This window comes from Salmo salar, chromosome ssa16 (genome assembly GCF_905237065.1).
Source record: "Salmo salar chromosome ssa16, Ssal_v3.1, whole genome shotgun sequence".
Taxonomy (NCBI): Eukaryota; Metazoa; Chordata; class Actinopteri; order Salmoniformes; family Salmonidae; genus Salmo; species Salmo salar.
Window position 1 is genome coordinate 30,136,222 of NC_059457.1, and position 15,722 is coordinate 30,151,943.

Sequence of the window (15,722 nt, forward strand, 5' to 3'; positions counted from 1 at the left end):
GAAAAACGAGTTGTAATGACTCCAACCTAAGTGTATGTAAACGTCCAACTTCAACTGTATATGGTAAAGATGGGAAAACCTTTCAGATATGACTCATACTTTTTTTATTATGTTATCGTTGTCTTCTTCTCTCTCTTCTCTTCTCTTCTCTCTCGTTGTCTTCTTCTCTCTCATTCCCCCTCTTTCTTCAGACTGACTACAGCATTGTTCTGCAGCCCTTGCTGACTCCTGGCTCTGCAGGTCTCCGTACTGTAACTCTCCACTAACTCACTACAGGAGAGGCTACCAGCAGCGGCAACCTTTCCAGTACAAACCCTCCCCCACCCCACACTCTCCCTCCCCTGCGTAACACAATTCACACTCTCTTGCAATCAGGACACCACTGTGAGGCTGCCATAGAAACCCAAGGTTTGTGTCTGCATAACACCCACCCCTCTCTCCCCTCTCTGTAAGGTGAGAGAAAGAGGGAATGCCTTCGCATTGAGATCAGAGGCAGAGAGGAGAAATGCATGTACGCAGCAGAGCTGCCTGACAGCTAGGGAGGCTGTTCCATTCCACTTTCCCAGAAAGACCAGACCAAGACCAAGACCCAGACAGACCGACAGATAGACAGACAGACAGTCTCTCTCTCTCTCTCTCTCTCTAAGAACAGACATAGCCCTTGGTTTACCCCAGACTTGACTACCCTTGGCCAGCACAAAAACATCCTGTGGCGTTCAGCATTAGCATTGAATAGCCCCGGCGATATGCAACTTTTCATACAGAAATTTGCATCCTGTAGCACTAACTCCAAAAAGTTTTGGGACACTGTAAAGTCCATGGAAAATAAGAGCACCTCCTCCTAGCTGCCCACTGCACTGAGGATAGGAAACACTGTCACCACCGATAAATCTACGATAATTGATCATTTCAATAAGCATTTTTCTTTTCTATGGCTGGCCATGCTTTCCACCTGGCTACCCCTACCCCGGCCAACATCTCAGCACCCCCTGCAGCACCCCTCCCCCACCCCACACACACTTCTCCTTCACCCAAATCCAGACAGCTGATGTTCTGAAAGAGCTGCAACATCTGGATCCCTACAAATCAGCTGGGCTAGACAATCTGGACCCTCTCTTTCTAAAACTATCCACAGAAATTGTTGCAACCCCTATTACTAGCCTATTCAACCTCTCTTTCGTATCGTCTGAGATCCCCAAAGATTGGAAAGCTGCCGTGGTCATCCCCACTCTAGACCCAAACTGTTATAGACCTATATCCATCCTGCCCTGCCTTTCTAAAATCTTCGAAAGCCAAGATAACAAACAGATCACCGACCATTTGGAATCCCACCGTACCTTCTCCACTATGCAATCTGGTTTCCGAGCTGGTCATGGGTGCACCTCAGCCACGCTCAAGTTCCTAAACGATATCATAACCGCCATCAATAAAAGACAGTACTGTGCAGCCGTCTTCATTGACCTGGCCAAGGCTTTCGACTCTGTCAATCACCGCATTCTTATCGGCAGACTCAATAGCCTTGGCTTCTCAAATGACTGCCTCGCCTGGTTCACCAACTACTTCTCAGATAGAGTTCAGTGTGTCAAATCAGAGGGCCGGACCTCTGGCAGTCTCTATGGGGGTGCCACAGGGTTCAATTCTTGGGCCGACTCTCTTCTCTGTATACATCAATGATGTCGCTCTTGCTGCTGGTGATTCTCTGATCCACCTCTACACAGACGACACCATTCTGTATACATCTGGCCCTTCTTTGGACACTGTGCTAACAAACCTCCAAACGAGCTTCAATGCCATACAACACTCCTACCGTGACCTCCAACTGCTTATAAATGCTAGTAAAACTAAGTGCATGCTCTTCAACCGATTGCTGCCTGCACCCTCCCGCCCGACCAGCATCACTACTCTGGACGGTTCTGACTTAGAATATGTGGGCAACTACAAATACCTAGGTGTCTGGTTAGACTGTAAACTCTCCTTCCAGACTCACATTAAGCATCTCCAATCTAAAATTACATCTAGAATCGGTTTCCTATTTTGCAACAAAGCCTCCTTCACTCATACTGCCAAACATACCCTTGTAAAACTGACCATCCTACCAATCCTTTACAAAATAGCCTCCAACACTCCACTCAGCAAACTGGATGTAGTCTATCACAGTGCCATCCGTTTTGTCACCAAAGCCCCATATACCACCCACCACTGCGACCTGTATGCTCTCGTTGGCTGGCCCTCACTACATATTCGTCGCCAAACCCACTGGCTCCAAGTCATCTATGTCTTTGCTAGGTAAAGCCCCGCCTTATCTCAGCTCACTGGTCACCATAGCAACACCCACCCGTAGCACACGCTCCAGCAGGTATATTTCACTGGTCATCCCCAAAGCGAACCCTCCCTTTGGCCGCCTTTCCTTCCAGTTCTCTGCTGCCAATGACAGGAACGAACTGCAAAAATCACTGAAGCTGGAGTCATATCTCCCTCACTAGCTTTAAGCACCAGCTGTCAGAGCAGCTCACAGGTCACTGCACCTGTACACAGCCCATCTGTAACAGCCCATCCAACTACCTCATCCCCATATTGTTATTTATCTTCTTGCTCTTTTGCCCCCCAGTATCTCTACTTGTACATCATCATCTGCACATCTATCACTCCAGTGTTAATGCTAAATTGTAATTATTTAGCCTCTATGGCCTATTTATTGCCTTACCTATCTACTCTTCTACATTTTCACACACTGTTTATAGATTTTTCTATTGTGTTATTGTCTGTACGTTTGTTTATGTGTAACTCTGTGTTGTTGTTTTGGTCGCACTGCTTTGCTTTATCTTGGCCAGGTCGCAGTTGTAAATGAGAACTTGTTCTCAACTGGCCTACCTGGTTAAATAAAGGTGAAAAAAATATATATAAAAAAATGTACAGAACCCTCACTAATCGGGAATGAGCGGCATCTTTCACACACGGGCCGCGGCATCCCTTCTATGGGCCTCGGCTTACTGCTGAGGAGGGAGCTCCCGTAACACCAGCTGAGCATGTGGGCCATGATGTCACTGTGCTCCATTTAACCTGTGATGTAAATGTCACCAGTCAGGCCTTCGCTTGGCTCCCCACTGGCATATGGCTCTCATGATATAGTACGCACATTTTGCCCCTCAACTCTAAATAGTATCTGCAAGAGAACCTTTATTTAATTGAACCTTCATTTAACAATGACAGTGAGATGGTACTAGAGGACAATATCTTCAGAAAATGCACCTAAGGAATAAGCCTAACAGTGGAACAGACAACAGGAAAAACACCACATATTGAAAGGTGTGGCTAATACTGTCATTGAGAAATTCTCCTGCGTCTGACTCAGTCCCAGAGCAAGAGTGACATTGAAAGAAAGAGCAGGGGACTCACAGCATGTCAGGACAGTTGTCAGGCTTGTCCAGGAGTCCTCCCTCCATGACGAAACGCAGCACCTGCTCGTTGGACATGCCCTGATACGGCTGCTCAGACAAGGTAGAAATCTCCCACAGCACCACCCCAAATGACCTGCAGGGGGAGACAGAGAGGAGACAGGTATGTTAGAAACAACACACATTTTAAATTTCAAGTTTTATTAGTCGTATATATAGGATAGACATGGTATACACCGTCCAGTGAAATGCTTACTTGCAGGCTCCTTCTCGACAATACAACAACAATAAGAAATAATACAAGATAAGAATACGAACATAAAGTAAATGGCTCAGTAGAATATATACATATATATATTATATATATATATATATATATATATATACACTGCTCAAAAAAATAAAGGGAACACTTAAACAACACAATGTAACTCCAAGTCAATCACACTTCTGTGAAATCAAACTGTCCACTTAGGAAGCAACACTGATTGACAATACATTTCACATGCTGTTGTGCAAATGGAATAGACAACAGGTGGAAATTATAGGCAATTAGCAAGACACCCCCAATAAAGGAGTGGTTCTGCAGGTGGTAACCACAGACCACTTCTCAGTTCTTATGCTTCCTGGCTGATGTTTTGGTCACTTTTGAATGCTGGCGGTGCTTTCACTCTAGTGGTAGCATGAGACGGAGTCTACAACCCACACAAGTGGCTCAGGTAGTGCAGCTCATCCAGGATGGTACATCAATGCGAGCTGTGGCAAGAAGGTTTGCTGTGTCTGTCAGCGTAGTGTCCAGAGCATGGAGGCGCTACCAGGAGATAGGCCAGTACATCAGGAGACGTGGAGGAGGCCGTAGGAGGGCAACAACCCAGCAGCAGGACAGCTACCTCCGCCTTTGTGCAAGGAGGAGCAGGAGAAGCACTGCCAGAGCCCTGCAAAATGACCTCCAGCAGGCCACAAATGTGCATGTGTCTGCTCAAACGGTCAGAAACAGACTCCATGAGGGTGGTATGAGGGCCCGACGTCCACAGGTGGGTGTTGTGCTTACAGCCCAACACCGTGCAGGACGTTTGGCATTTGCCAGAGAACACCAAGATTGCCAAATTCGCCACTGGCGCCCTGTGCTCTTCACAGATGAAAGCAGGTTCACACTGAGCACATGACAGACGTGACAGAGTCTGGAGACACCGTGGAGAACGTTCTGCTGCCTGCAACATCCTCCAGCATGACCGGTTTGGCGTTGGGTCAGTCATGGTGTGGGTGGCATTTCTTTGGGGGGCCGCACAGACCTCCATGTGCTCGCCAGAGGTAGCCTGACTGCCATTAGGTACCGAGATGAGATCCTCAGACCCCTTGTGAGACCATATGCTGGTGCGGTTGGCCCTGGGTTCCTCCTAATGCAAGACAATGCTAGACCTCATGTGGCTGGAGTGTGTCAGCAGTTCCTGCAAGAGGAAGGCATTGATGCTATGGACTGGCCCGCCCATTCCCCAGACCTGAATCCAATTGAGAACATCTGGGACATCATGTCTCGCTCCATCCACCAACGCCACATTACACCACAGACTGTCCAGGAGTTGGCGGATGCTTTAGTCCAAGTCTGGGAGGAGATCCCTCAGGAGACCATCCGCCACCTCATCAGGAGCATGCCCAGGCGTTGTAGGGAGGTCATACAGGCACGTGGAGGCCACACACACTACTGAGCCTCATTTTGACTTGTTTTAAGGACATTACATCAAAGTTGGATCAGCCTGTAGTGTGGTTTTCCACTTTAATTTTGAGTGTGACTCCAAATCCAGACCTCCATGGGTTGATAAATTGGATTTCCATTGATTATTTTTGTGTGATTTTATTGTCAGCACATTCAACTATGTAAAGAAAAAAGTCTTTAATAAGATAATTTCTTTCATTCAGATCTAGGATGTGTTGTTTAAGTGTTCCCTTTATTTTTTTGAGCAGTATATATATATATATATTTGTATAAGTATAATACAGGAAAGCACAATTTATTGTCCAATATTTACCCGTTTTGGGGATGGGGGGATTGGGGGGCAAGTGTTCAAATTGTGCAGTATTTAGCAATAATAATAAGAGTCTGGTAGCAGCAGATGTGATGTGATGTGACGTGCGTGTGTACATGCATGTGTGTCTGCGTGGGAGTTTGCATGAGTGAGTGCATGTGAGCTAAGCTAAGGTGCGGAGAGTCAGTGCAGGTGGTCAGTCCAGTTCAAGTGTAGCTGGGGTGTGTGGGGTCCTTGATGATGCTGCGGGCCTTCCTCGGGCACAGCTTCAGGTAGATGTCCTGGATGGGTGGGAGCATGGTCCCAGTGATGTACTGGGCCATCTTCACCACCCGCTGGAGGGCCTTGCGGTCATAGACTGAGCAATTCCCATACCAGGCCGTGATGCAACCGGTCAGGACGCTCTCGATTGTGCAGCGGTAGTATTTGGAGAGGACCCGGACTAGCATGCTGAATTTCTTTAGCTGCCCTTAGGAAGTAGGCACGCTGTTTTTATTTTAATTGTTTTATTTAAACTTTAGTTAGCTGTTGCACCCTCTTGACAAAAGTGGTGGTGTTATTGGTCCATCTCAAGTCCTTGGTGATGTGGACGCCGAGGAACTTAAAACTGCTGACTCTCTCTACTGCAGTCCAATTGATTCCCTCTGCTTCCTGAAGTCAACAATCAACATCCTTTGTTTTGCTGATGTTGAGGTAGAAGTTGTTGTCCTGGCAGCACAATGCTAGTTCACTTACCTCCTCCCTATAGGCTGACTCGTCGTTGTTGGTTATCAGGCCTACAACTCTGGTGTCATCAGCAAACTTGATGAAGGAGTTGGAGTCGTGCAAAGCCATGCAGTCGTGGGTGAACAGGGACTACAGCAGAGGGCTGAGTACAAACCCCTGGGGGTCCCCTGTGTTAAGAGCTCAGTGTGGATGAGGTGTTGTTTCCAAACCACACAGCCCGTGCAGAACACCGTCAGGAAGTCCAGGGTCCAGTTGCAGACAGTGGTTTCCAGTCCCAGGGCTCTGAGCTTGGTGTCGACCTTGGAGGGTAACAATATTGTTGAATGCTGAACACTAGTCAATGCACAGCATTTTCACATACTGTAGGTGTTCCTCTTGTCCAGGCCTAGTGAAAAGCGATGGAAACGGCATCTTCCATCATCAGCAGTAGGACCATGCATGGTAATACAGGCAAAAACATCCATACACAGGGCCCAGCAGGGCATGTAAATAGTCTCTGGCAGCGCTTTACAAGGATGGTGCTGCACTGTGTAATGTTGAGTAAGACTGTTCTCTAACAGTGGGAAGCAGATTGTGCAAAGAACAGAAGAAACGTTTATTCATAAATTCATGCTACATATATTAATTAAGGACAAATGTAAATGTTTGTGTAATTTTGCCTTATCCATATTTTATGCATACAATGAGCCTGTATACTACCCAGAGACTAAGGAACTGCAACAGAAAACAAAACTAAAACCTAAGCTTGACACAAAATAACTACGAGTTCATCGTTGCCAATGATTATTTGTTAGCTCTCTTAAGCCATATTTCCCCCGCTGTTGTGGGATCTAAAGGCGGCTAAAAGCTCCACTCTGTTGATCTACGTGCGTGCATGCACGTGGGTGGAGTCGTTTTTTGGGAAGCAGCAGACTGTTTTCGTTGCGTTTCACCCAGAGAGGAAGTCCACCTTGTGTAGTGTAAATCCATTAGGGTCTTGGGAAGCCAGAGTAGCTTACCAAGCAAGAGGGGCCGAGGCACTCTTTTTGACTAGCTAGCGACGACGTTTGAACTTCCGGATCCGGTCTTATGTGCCTGTTTACAAATGCTAGCTACTTGTCAGGCTAGTCTGGTGTTCTATGCTTTATGACACCATTTTTTTGCCACAGAACCAAACATGTCTCTTTGTAACAAGTGCACTGAGAGTCGGGAAGCAAGTACAGGGAGTGAGTGTTTTAATAAATAAACAAAACAATAAACACGAAACACAAACAACACACTGACATGAAACAGAGTCAATAACACCTGAGGAAAGAGCCAAGGGGAGTGACCGATGTAGGGAAGATAATCAAGGAGATGATGGAGTCCTGGTGAGTGTCATGAGGCGCTGGTGCGCTTGACGATGGTGACAGGTGAGGCCGGAGAGGGAGTATACGTGACACTCTTTTTTAATTGAAATTGCTAGAGTTTGAACTGCTACTACTACTAAGGAGGTAAAGAACAAAAAGACGGAGAAAATGTGTCCACTGAACACTATAAGAGGGGACGATGGAGAATGCACGTCTCTTGTCCAACATTGACGAGGAAAGACATTTTCAATACTTTCGGATGTCGGTTGCCAGATTTTACGACTTGCTTCAGCGGCTTGCCCCTCATATCTCGCACGAGAGAACTCACAGCTTGCCCGTAAGTGCTGCAGAAAGGCTGTCTGTGACCCTTTGGTTTTTGGCGAGTGGCAGCACACAGCAAAGGGGACACCAGCTTCCTGGACCCAAGAAACATGTCGGCAGACAGGGCAACCAGAGTGGCTATAGACGTGTTCAACAACCTCAAGGACTACTTCCTCACACCAGCAGGTCAAGTGTCTTTCCAAGATGCTGCTATTACATATGGCACCCTACAGTAAATGTTGGTGTGGTTTGGAAAACATAAGCACACATACATTCTCTTCTTCTGGTTGATGACTGTTTGTTTCATGTTGTGAACTACACAATTTGGTTTTGCTGTTTGGATTTAGGTGTTTTTCTTAGTCACACTTTATAAATCACAATAAAGAGTACTATCACGTCGTCCTTGTTTTCGTTTTACCTAACCTTGTGTTATGTGAAGTGGCCTTTCAATGACAACTTTCCTGCTATGGTAAATGGGTGAGAACGGCCATCCAGCTGGAGATAAAAAGTCTAGGCCTTCCAGACATTAACCTCATCTACATAACACAGGTTTGTACATGGTCATGTGTAGTGGCCTTTCAATGGAGACCTTCCTGCTTTGGTACATGGGTGTGTCCAAATGTGGACAATAAGGACAGACCCCCGCCCCCCAAGACATTAACCTCATCTACATAGCTCATGTACAAAGCAGTGCAAGTTTACTGAGTGACTGATTCAAAACCGTAATATTTTCTGCCACAAGTACAAAGAACCAGACAAATACATTTGCAAGCCTTTTAGATATGCATTTACTATCACAAGAGGAAAATAGTGCAATGTAAAACAATGCAATATACAGGTGAAAAGTGTGATGAAAGGGGAAATAAGACAAAAAAACAAAGTAAACACCTGTAACATGTGAATGAGGAAATACAGTGCATTCAGAATGTATTCAGACCCCATTCCTTATTCCACATTTTGTTACGTTAAACCCTTATTCTAAAATTGATTACATTTCATTTTTTCCTCATCAATCTACACACAATACCCCATAATGACAAAGCAAAAACAGGTTTTTACACATTATTGCAAATGTATTAAAAATAAAAACAGAAATACCTTATTTACATAAGTACTCAGAACCTTTGCTATGAGACTCAAAATTGAGCTCAGGTGCATCCTGTTTCCATTGATCATCCTTGAGATGTTTCTACAACTTGATTGGAGTCCACCTGTGGTAAATTCAATTGATTGGACATGATTTGGAAAGGCATACACCTGTCTATATAAGGTTCCACAGTTGACAGTGCATGTCAGAGCAAAAACCAAGCCATGAGGTCAAAGGAATTGTCCGTAGTGCCGAGACAGGATTGTGTCAAGGCAGAGATCTGGGGAAGGGTAACAAAACATTTCTGCAGCATTGAAGGTCCCCATGAACACAGTGGCCTTCATCATTCTTAAATGGACGAAGTTTGGAACCACCAAGACTCTTCCTATAGCTGGCCGCCCGGCTAAACTGAGCAATTGGGGGAGACGGGCCTTGGTCAGGGAGGTGATCAAGAACCCGATTGTCACTCTGACAGAGCTCCAGAGTTCCTCTGTGGAGATAGGAGAACTTTCCAGAAGGACCACCATCTATGCAGCACTCCACCAATCAGGCCTTTACGGTGGAATGGCCAGACGGAAGCCACTCCTCAGTAAAAAGGCACATGACAGCTCACTTGGAGTTTACCATAAGGCACCTAAAGGACTCTCAGACCATGAGAAACAAGATTATCTGGTCTGATGAAACCAAGATTGAACTCTTTGAATGCCAAGCATCACATCTGGAAGAAACCTGGCACCATTCCTATGGTGAAGCATGCGGGTGGCGCTTCACGGCGCAAAGTACAGAGAAATCCTTGATGAAAACCTGCTCCAGAGCACTCAGGACCTTAGACTGGGGCGAAGGTTCACCTTCCAACAGGACAACAACCCTAAGCACACAGCCAAGACAATGTAGGAGTGGCTTCGGGACAAGTCTCTGAGTGTCCTTGAGTGGCCCAGCCAGAGGCCAGACTTGAACCCGATCTAACATCTCTGGAGAGACCTGAAAATAGCTGTGCAGCGACACTGCCCATCCAACCTGACAGAGCTGGAGAGGATCTGCAGAGAAGAACGGGAGAATCTTCCCACATACATGTGTGCAAAGCTTGTAGCGTCATACGCAAGAAGAATCAAGGCTGTAATCACTGCCAAAGATGCTTAAACAAAGTACTGAGTAAAGGGTCTGAATACTTATGTAAATGTGATATCATTATTTTTAACAAACTTGCTAAAATGTATAAAAACCTGTTTTTGCTTTGTCATTATGAGGTATTGTGTGTAGATTGATGAGGAGGGAAAAATGATGTAATACATTTTAGAATAAGGCTGTAACATAACAAAATGTGGAAAAAGCCAAGGGGTCTGAACACTTTCCGAAAGCAAGAAACATGCACCAAAAAAATCTAGGAAATGACCTACGACCTTAACATATGAATAAGAAAAAAAAGCCCACAACAACATATTTTTGGGGGTGAGACAAACGGGAGACTGATCAGCAGGAATAGACACCATCCATGGTACCATGACGTTGTAGACAGCCTTTGCTGAACACTGCTGCTGTTTCTGTAACTCCTGCTGCCATTTCTTTAAGTCATCCACCCGCTGCATAATGTCAGTGTCCAAAGGATCCTCAGTTGTCTTCCTCTTCCGGCCACTGGATCTGGGTCGGGGAGATGAGGTAGAGGTTGATGGAGTTACAGGGAAGAGAAAAGGTTGCGCCAGGACGGTGGGTTGGGCGTTGGGGAGAGAGGTCGGAGAGGGGTTGAATGAAGGCATGGTGAACCACCTGTAGATGGGTCCTCAGGGCTCAGCTCCGTCTCTGAACTGTCCAAAACACCACTCCCTCCAACACCAACAAGGAGATGGCCAATGTATTAGAATACAATGTAAGCAATCTTAAAACATCTCCATGGGCTCCTTTGAGTTAAAATGTTTACCCCAAATAACTGATTTCATCAACATCTCAATCTACTTATCACAACACACTGTCTGTTTTCTGATGTTTGAACTAGGCTGCTAAACATTATGATAACACAGGCACTGAATATTTCCCACACGCAATTTCTCCATCCAGAAAATAACTGATTTCACATGTTCTAACTATGTCTGCTAAACATAAGGTCACAAACACACACACTGACTATACAAAAGGACTCGGCTGTATGACGAGTACATACCGTTTCTGGCATATTTGTGTCTGTGTCTGTCTGAAGATGTTTCACGTGAACACGAAGCCAATCCAGTTGTCTGAAAATCGGTGGGGGACACACCAGAGGCAGCCCCAGTCCTCGTCTCCTTCACGCTTTTCGGATTGTGAACATACCGGTCCCAAATCTTTCTCCATGAAAGAGTGCAAAACTCACCTCATACTACCCCTCAGTCTTTGCAAGGAATGATACGTCGGGTCTCAATTTCCAGGTAGGAAAAAACTGTGTTGAATGCTGGAGCGCATTACAAGAGCCGCCCCTTTTGTGATGAAAAACAACATTTCTCCATCTGCCCTGTTTGTGTATTGTGTGTAGACAGCATCATCATGACTTTGTCAGTCAGCTTGTTCTCAATAAATCAAAATCATTGTTAAGTGTTCCTGTATCAATATGGACTTTTAAAAACCCACACATAATTCCGCCTAGTCATTTGATGAATAGGACATTTATTTGAATCTAGGTTTCACTGGAGATGTAATAACAAGTTATCCTTACCAACAGAGGTTAGAGGGGGACCTGTAACAGAGATTTTGACCAGACAGACAGATCATCTGCAGAGATATAGCTCCCCATGTACTAAGTTTGTACTTTTCTATATGACTGTGCACAAAAAGAGAATTACCTTCTTTTTTTGCATATAAAACTCATATAAATACTTGATAGAACTGCAATACAGAACTCAGATACACTCTGAATCTACAGAGAAAAGTCTTTATTTGAATCCAGGATACTCTGGAGACATAATATTAAGTTCTACATATCATCAGAGGGTGAAGGGTGACCTGTATTAGTGATTTTGACCAGATAAACATATCACCTGCAGAGATGGATCACCTTATATACTCACCTATGGTTATTACTGTTTATAATTAGGTATGACTGTGTACAGAATCACAATGACCTTACATATATACATAGTTGCAGTCAAAACATCTCATAAAAAGTCTGTCAGTGGTATGAATACTTGATAGAACTAGAGTAAAGAAATCACCTACCCTCCGAATGTACACATAGTGCTGTATTAGTGTGTATTCTCCGAATAATAGTTATTCTCCAGGAAATGTTACATAAATAGCAGAAATCCTATACTATATGCTATATGTGCAACTTCTGATGGTATTTTGGTTGCTATAACATTTGGTTTAACGTGACATTGAGGATTTGGGCATGCTTTTTGAAGCATCCTGCCATAGGCCTTACCACTGCCTTACCACTCCCATTGTTTCACTAGCAGCGATACTAATGCTATCTGTGAGGTAAATAAATAAAGAAAACTATGCCATATTTTTGTTCATTGTCTCTCAGGATCAATAGATGAATCACTTTTTGTGAATAAAATGTAGAATACTTCAAATTTTGGTGTACCACACCTTTAAATGGCAGTCGAGTTTTTACCATATATGACAAAATCAGAATTTACTTCAAAATTCTAAGAACTAAATGATACTACAACCAAATTATGGCAAATCAGCTTTTTAGTACTAATGTGGATTGTACTTCAAAAAAAAAGAGCTGCATATCATTTAAGGGAAAATATATATATTGTTGTTTTACAGAATATTAAAATGAACTGTAATTTTGCTAGAATAACAATCTGTTTTGTCAATAAAAAACAAAAAAATCAGATACACATTTACATGCCTGATAATGTTTTAATAAGAAATATGTTGATAGTTTGCTATGATTGTTGCTTTTTCCAATAGTTTCTTCTTAGGGTGAAAATGACCCCAGTTGGTAATCCATGTATGTAAAAGATGTTAGTAGTATGAGGGTTAAAAAAGCCTTTTATAACATTGACTTGTATCTAATTGGCTGAAACAGGAGTGTGTTGAAAGACAAAACCACATTAAGAGACTTTTTTTAGATAAACAAGAAAATACACCTACTGGTAATATCATAGGAGCCCAGAATAAGTTCCCACAATGCTTGTTTTCATCTGCGTGACTTCAAAGAGGAAGATAGGGAGCGGGACGTGGAGGTGAATTTCTGTTGGCACTCTAAACCATCATTTGAAAACATCTGGAGGAGTTTAAGTGTGCTTGTAGGGACAGACCCGTGGGACACTTTCGATTGGGAAACAAAAACTAAGGAGCTAGGAAACAGCTATATTTCTCTAAAGCAACCCATTCCAGAGAGAGAACTGGAAGGAGCCTTGATCTGCTGTTCTAAACTCACTCTATGTTCCTGAAAGCACAGAGGAACTTGACTAAACAGGAACTACTTTTCACTGCCAAAATGTACTGTACCTACTAACTATAATAGCATCCAGATGAATTCCTAACTTCCTTAGGACATGGACTGTGTGTGTGAAGTGATAGGCCTGTTTTCCCCATGCTAGTCCCGGAGAGAGCATGCAATATTCTAGCACACATACAGCTAGTGTACTGCGCAGGTCTGTGTATGCGCGTGTGTATGAGTCAGAGAGGACGGCGAGGAGCTCTTACCAGACATCAGAGTTTGTGGTGAACACTCCGTCTTTCAGCGACTCTGGGGACATCCAGCGGACTGGAAGAAGGCCCTTCCCTCCTTTCCGATAGTAATCCGTCTCGTAGATGTCTCGCGTCATGCCAAAGTCTGAGAAGAAGAGAAGAGAATTTTGAGTGGCCACTAAATATCCCACTAATGTGAGGGAGTGGATGCTCATGAGGCCTAATCCATTCCTCACCTCTCCTTCTCTTCTGTCCATTTACATCTGCAAGCTATTCCTCCCCTTCAAGCACTCAGTGATCTCAAAATACTTACTTTGGAGTACAGCAGAGCAGAGGGAGTTTAGCATTAAACAAACAGGGGGAAGTAGAAGTAATACAGTATTTTAAGGCACTCACCTCCGATCTTGACGGTGAAGTCCTCCGCCACCATGCAGTTCCTGGCAGCCAGGTCTCTGTGGACGAACTTGTTGGCGTTGAGGTATGCCATGCCGTCCGCAATCTCCCCTGCCATCTGGATCATCTTCTTCAGCGGGGGCAGAACCTGGCTGGACGTGTTCTGTGGCAAAGAGGCAAAGAGGCAGAGACGTGAGCACAAGCAGGCCATTCAGTCTCTCCCTCCAACCTCCTTCTCCCTGCTGTCTGCAGCACTGAACCATGGCCAGGCCACACCACACAATGTGAGAGACCAACTGACGGAGGTGTGTGAGTGCCGTATTAATACATGATTAATGCACTGACACATAGACTTGAGTTCTGTGTGAGACTATGTTAGAAAGAGCAGGAGGGGTAATGTACATACCTCTTTACGGAGCGAGCGCAGGTGACTCTTCAGGTCTCCACGGGTCATCAGCTCCATTATCACCAAGGTGGGCTGTCCCTGAGAGACCACGCCCAGCAGACGCACCTACAGCAGACGCACCAATCAGAACACAGCACAGAGAGGGTGTCAGGGTAAATGAGCACAAACAATTCTCGTTGGCGTAGTATTCCTTCTGAAACTTTTGGGCAAGAAACAGATTTCTAAGTGCTAATATTCACTAAGTGACTGAAGTGATGTGAAATGTTCTTGCTTTTGAAACTACTCTGGCTCCTCTTAACTAAAACTACTGTGGAGCTTTGAGCTTTGAAAAAAACTCCTCCTTGCCTCTAAATTATTCAAATTGAGCTTAATAATTAACTGTTTGGCTTTTAATCACCCAGACATGCTAAAAGGTTGTAACAGAGTTTTTCCAAGGGGTAAATCCTTAACATTTCCGTTTAGCTGAATTAATGAGGATTCAGCTGTGATAGAGCACAGAGGTCTCAGATCACACAGTTACAGCTGGCCTCAGGTTATACTGGAATTATACTGCAGCTCCCTGTGCCCTGGGTCGTCTGCTCTGGCTTTGACCTCTGACCTCATCAGCCAGCCAGGTGTCTCCGACCCTATGCAGCGGTCTCTGCCAGTGGTCTCTGCCTGGGGCCCTTTGTTTCTAACCTTGAAGTTGTGAACCTTGTGAAATTGAAGCAATAATCTCATCACTCAAAGCTAGTGTTTCTGAGCCAATGTCCCTGATGTTAACTGGTGTTTTGTCTCTCTCACCACGTGGTGACAGTTGAACTCCTTCATGACGGAAGCCTCGTTGAGGAACTCTATCCTCTCCCTCATGCTGGCTGACTCGTTGACCGTCTTGATGGCCACACGCGTCTCTGGGTCGTCTTTAACCACGCCCTTAGCGAGGCCCTCGTACACCATGCCGAAGGAACCCTGGCCCAACTCCTTGTGCATGGTGATCTTTTCCCTGGCCACCTCCCACTCATCTGGAACATACACTGAACACAGGAGGAGAGGACAGTCAGAGACAGACACAAAACACCATCACCCGAGGAGACCTTGACAGTCGGACATTTTGCATTTAAAATGACACTGTAGGTGTTCAGATGGTTCTTACTCTCAGCAGCACTGAAGTACTCAGGGTTGACAGAAGCATAGAGGACACCATTCCCCAGCCTGTCACTGTTCCTGTGGACACAAACACATCTGTGTGAGCCAGTGGAGGCAGCGTCGGCAACAGATAAATGGGATCGTTCATTCAGCAGAAAAGCCGACAATCTTATGAACTGCCTAAGGCAGGAAAATTATCACAATAGCACTATTATATTATTAAACTGATTAATATCGCACTAGTCAAACATTTTGTTACAGAGACACAGTTGTTTGTTATAGTGATCATTCTGCTCCTCTTAC

At 44.8% G+C, this 15,722-nt stretch overlaps 1 protein-coding gene across 1 annotated transcript in view; it reads right to left on the minus strand.

The window, feature by feature from the left end:
• Window positions 1-15,722, minus strand: part of LOC106573762 (insulin-like growth factor 1 receptor) — a 165,486-nt gene that overhangs the window by 7,259 nt on the left and 142,505 nt on the right. Inside the window, exons 15-20 of the mRNA XM_014149105.2 lie at window positions 15,427-15,497; window positions 15,078-15,307; window positions 14,295-14,399; window positions 13,892-14,051; window positions 13,511-13,640; window positions 3,397-3,531 (exon numbers count right to left, since the gene is read on the minus strand). Coding sequence (XP_014004580.1) covers window positions 3,397-3,531; window positions 13,511-13,640; window positions 13,892-14,051; window positions 14,295-14,399; window positions 15,078-15,307; window positions 15,427-15,497 — 831 coding nt within the window. The remainder of the gene's footprint in view (window positions 1-3,396; window positions 3,532-13,510; window positions 13,641-13,891; window positions 14,052-14,294; window positions 14,400-15,077; window positions 15,308-15,426; window positions 15,498-15,722) is intronic.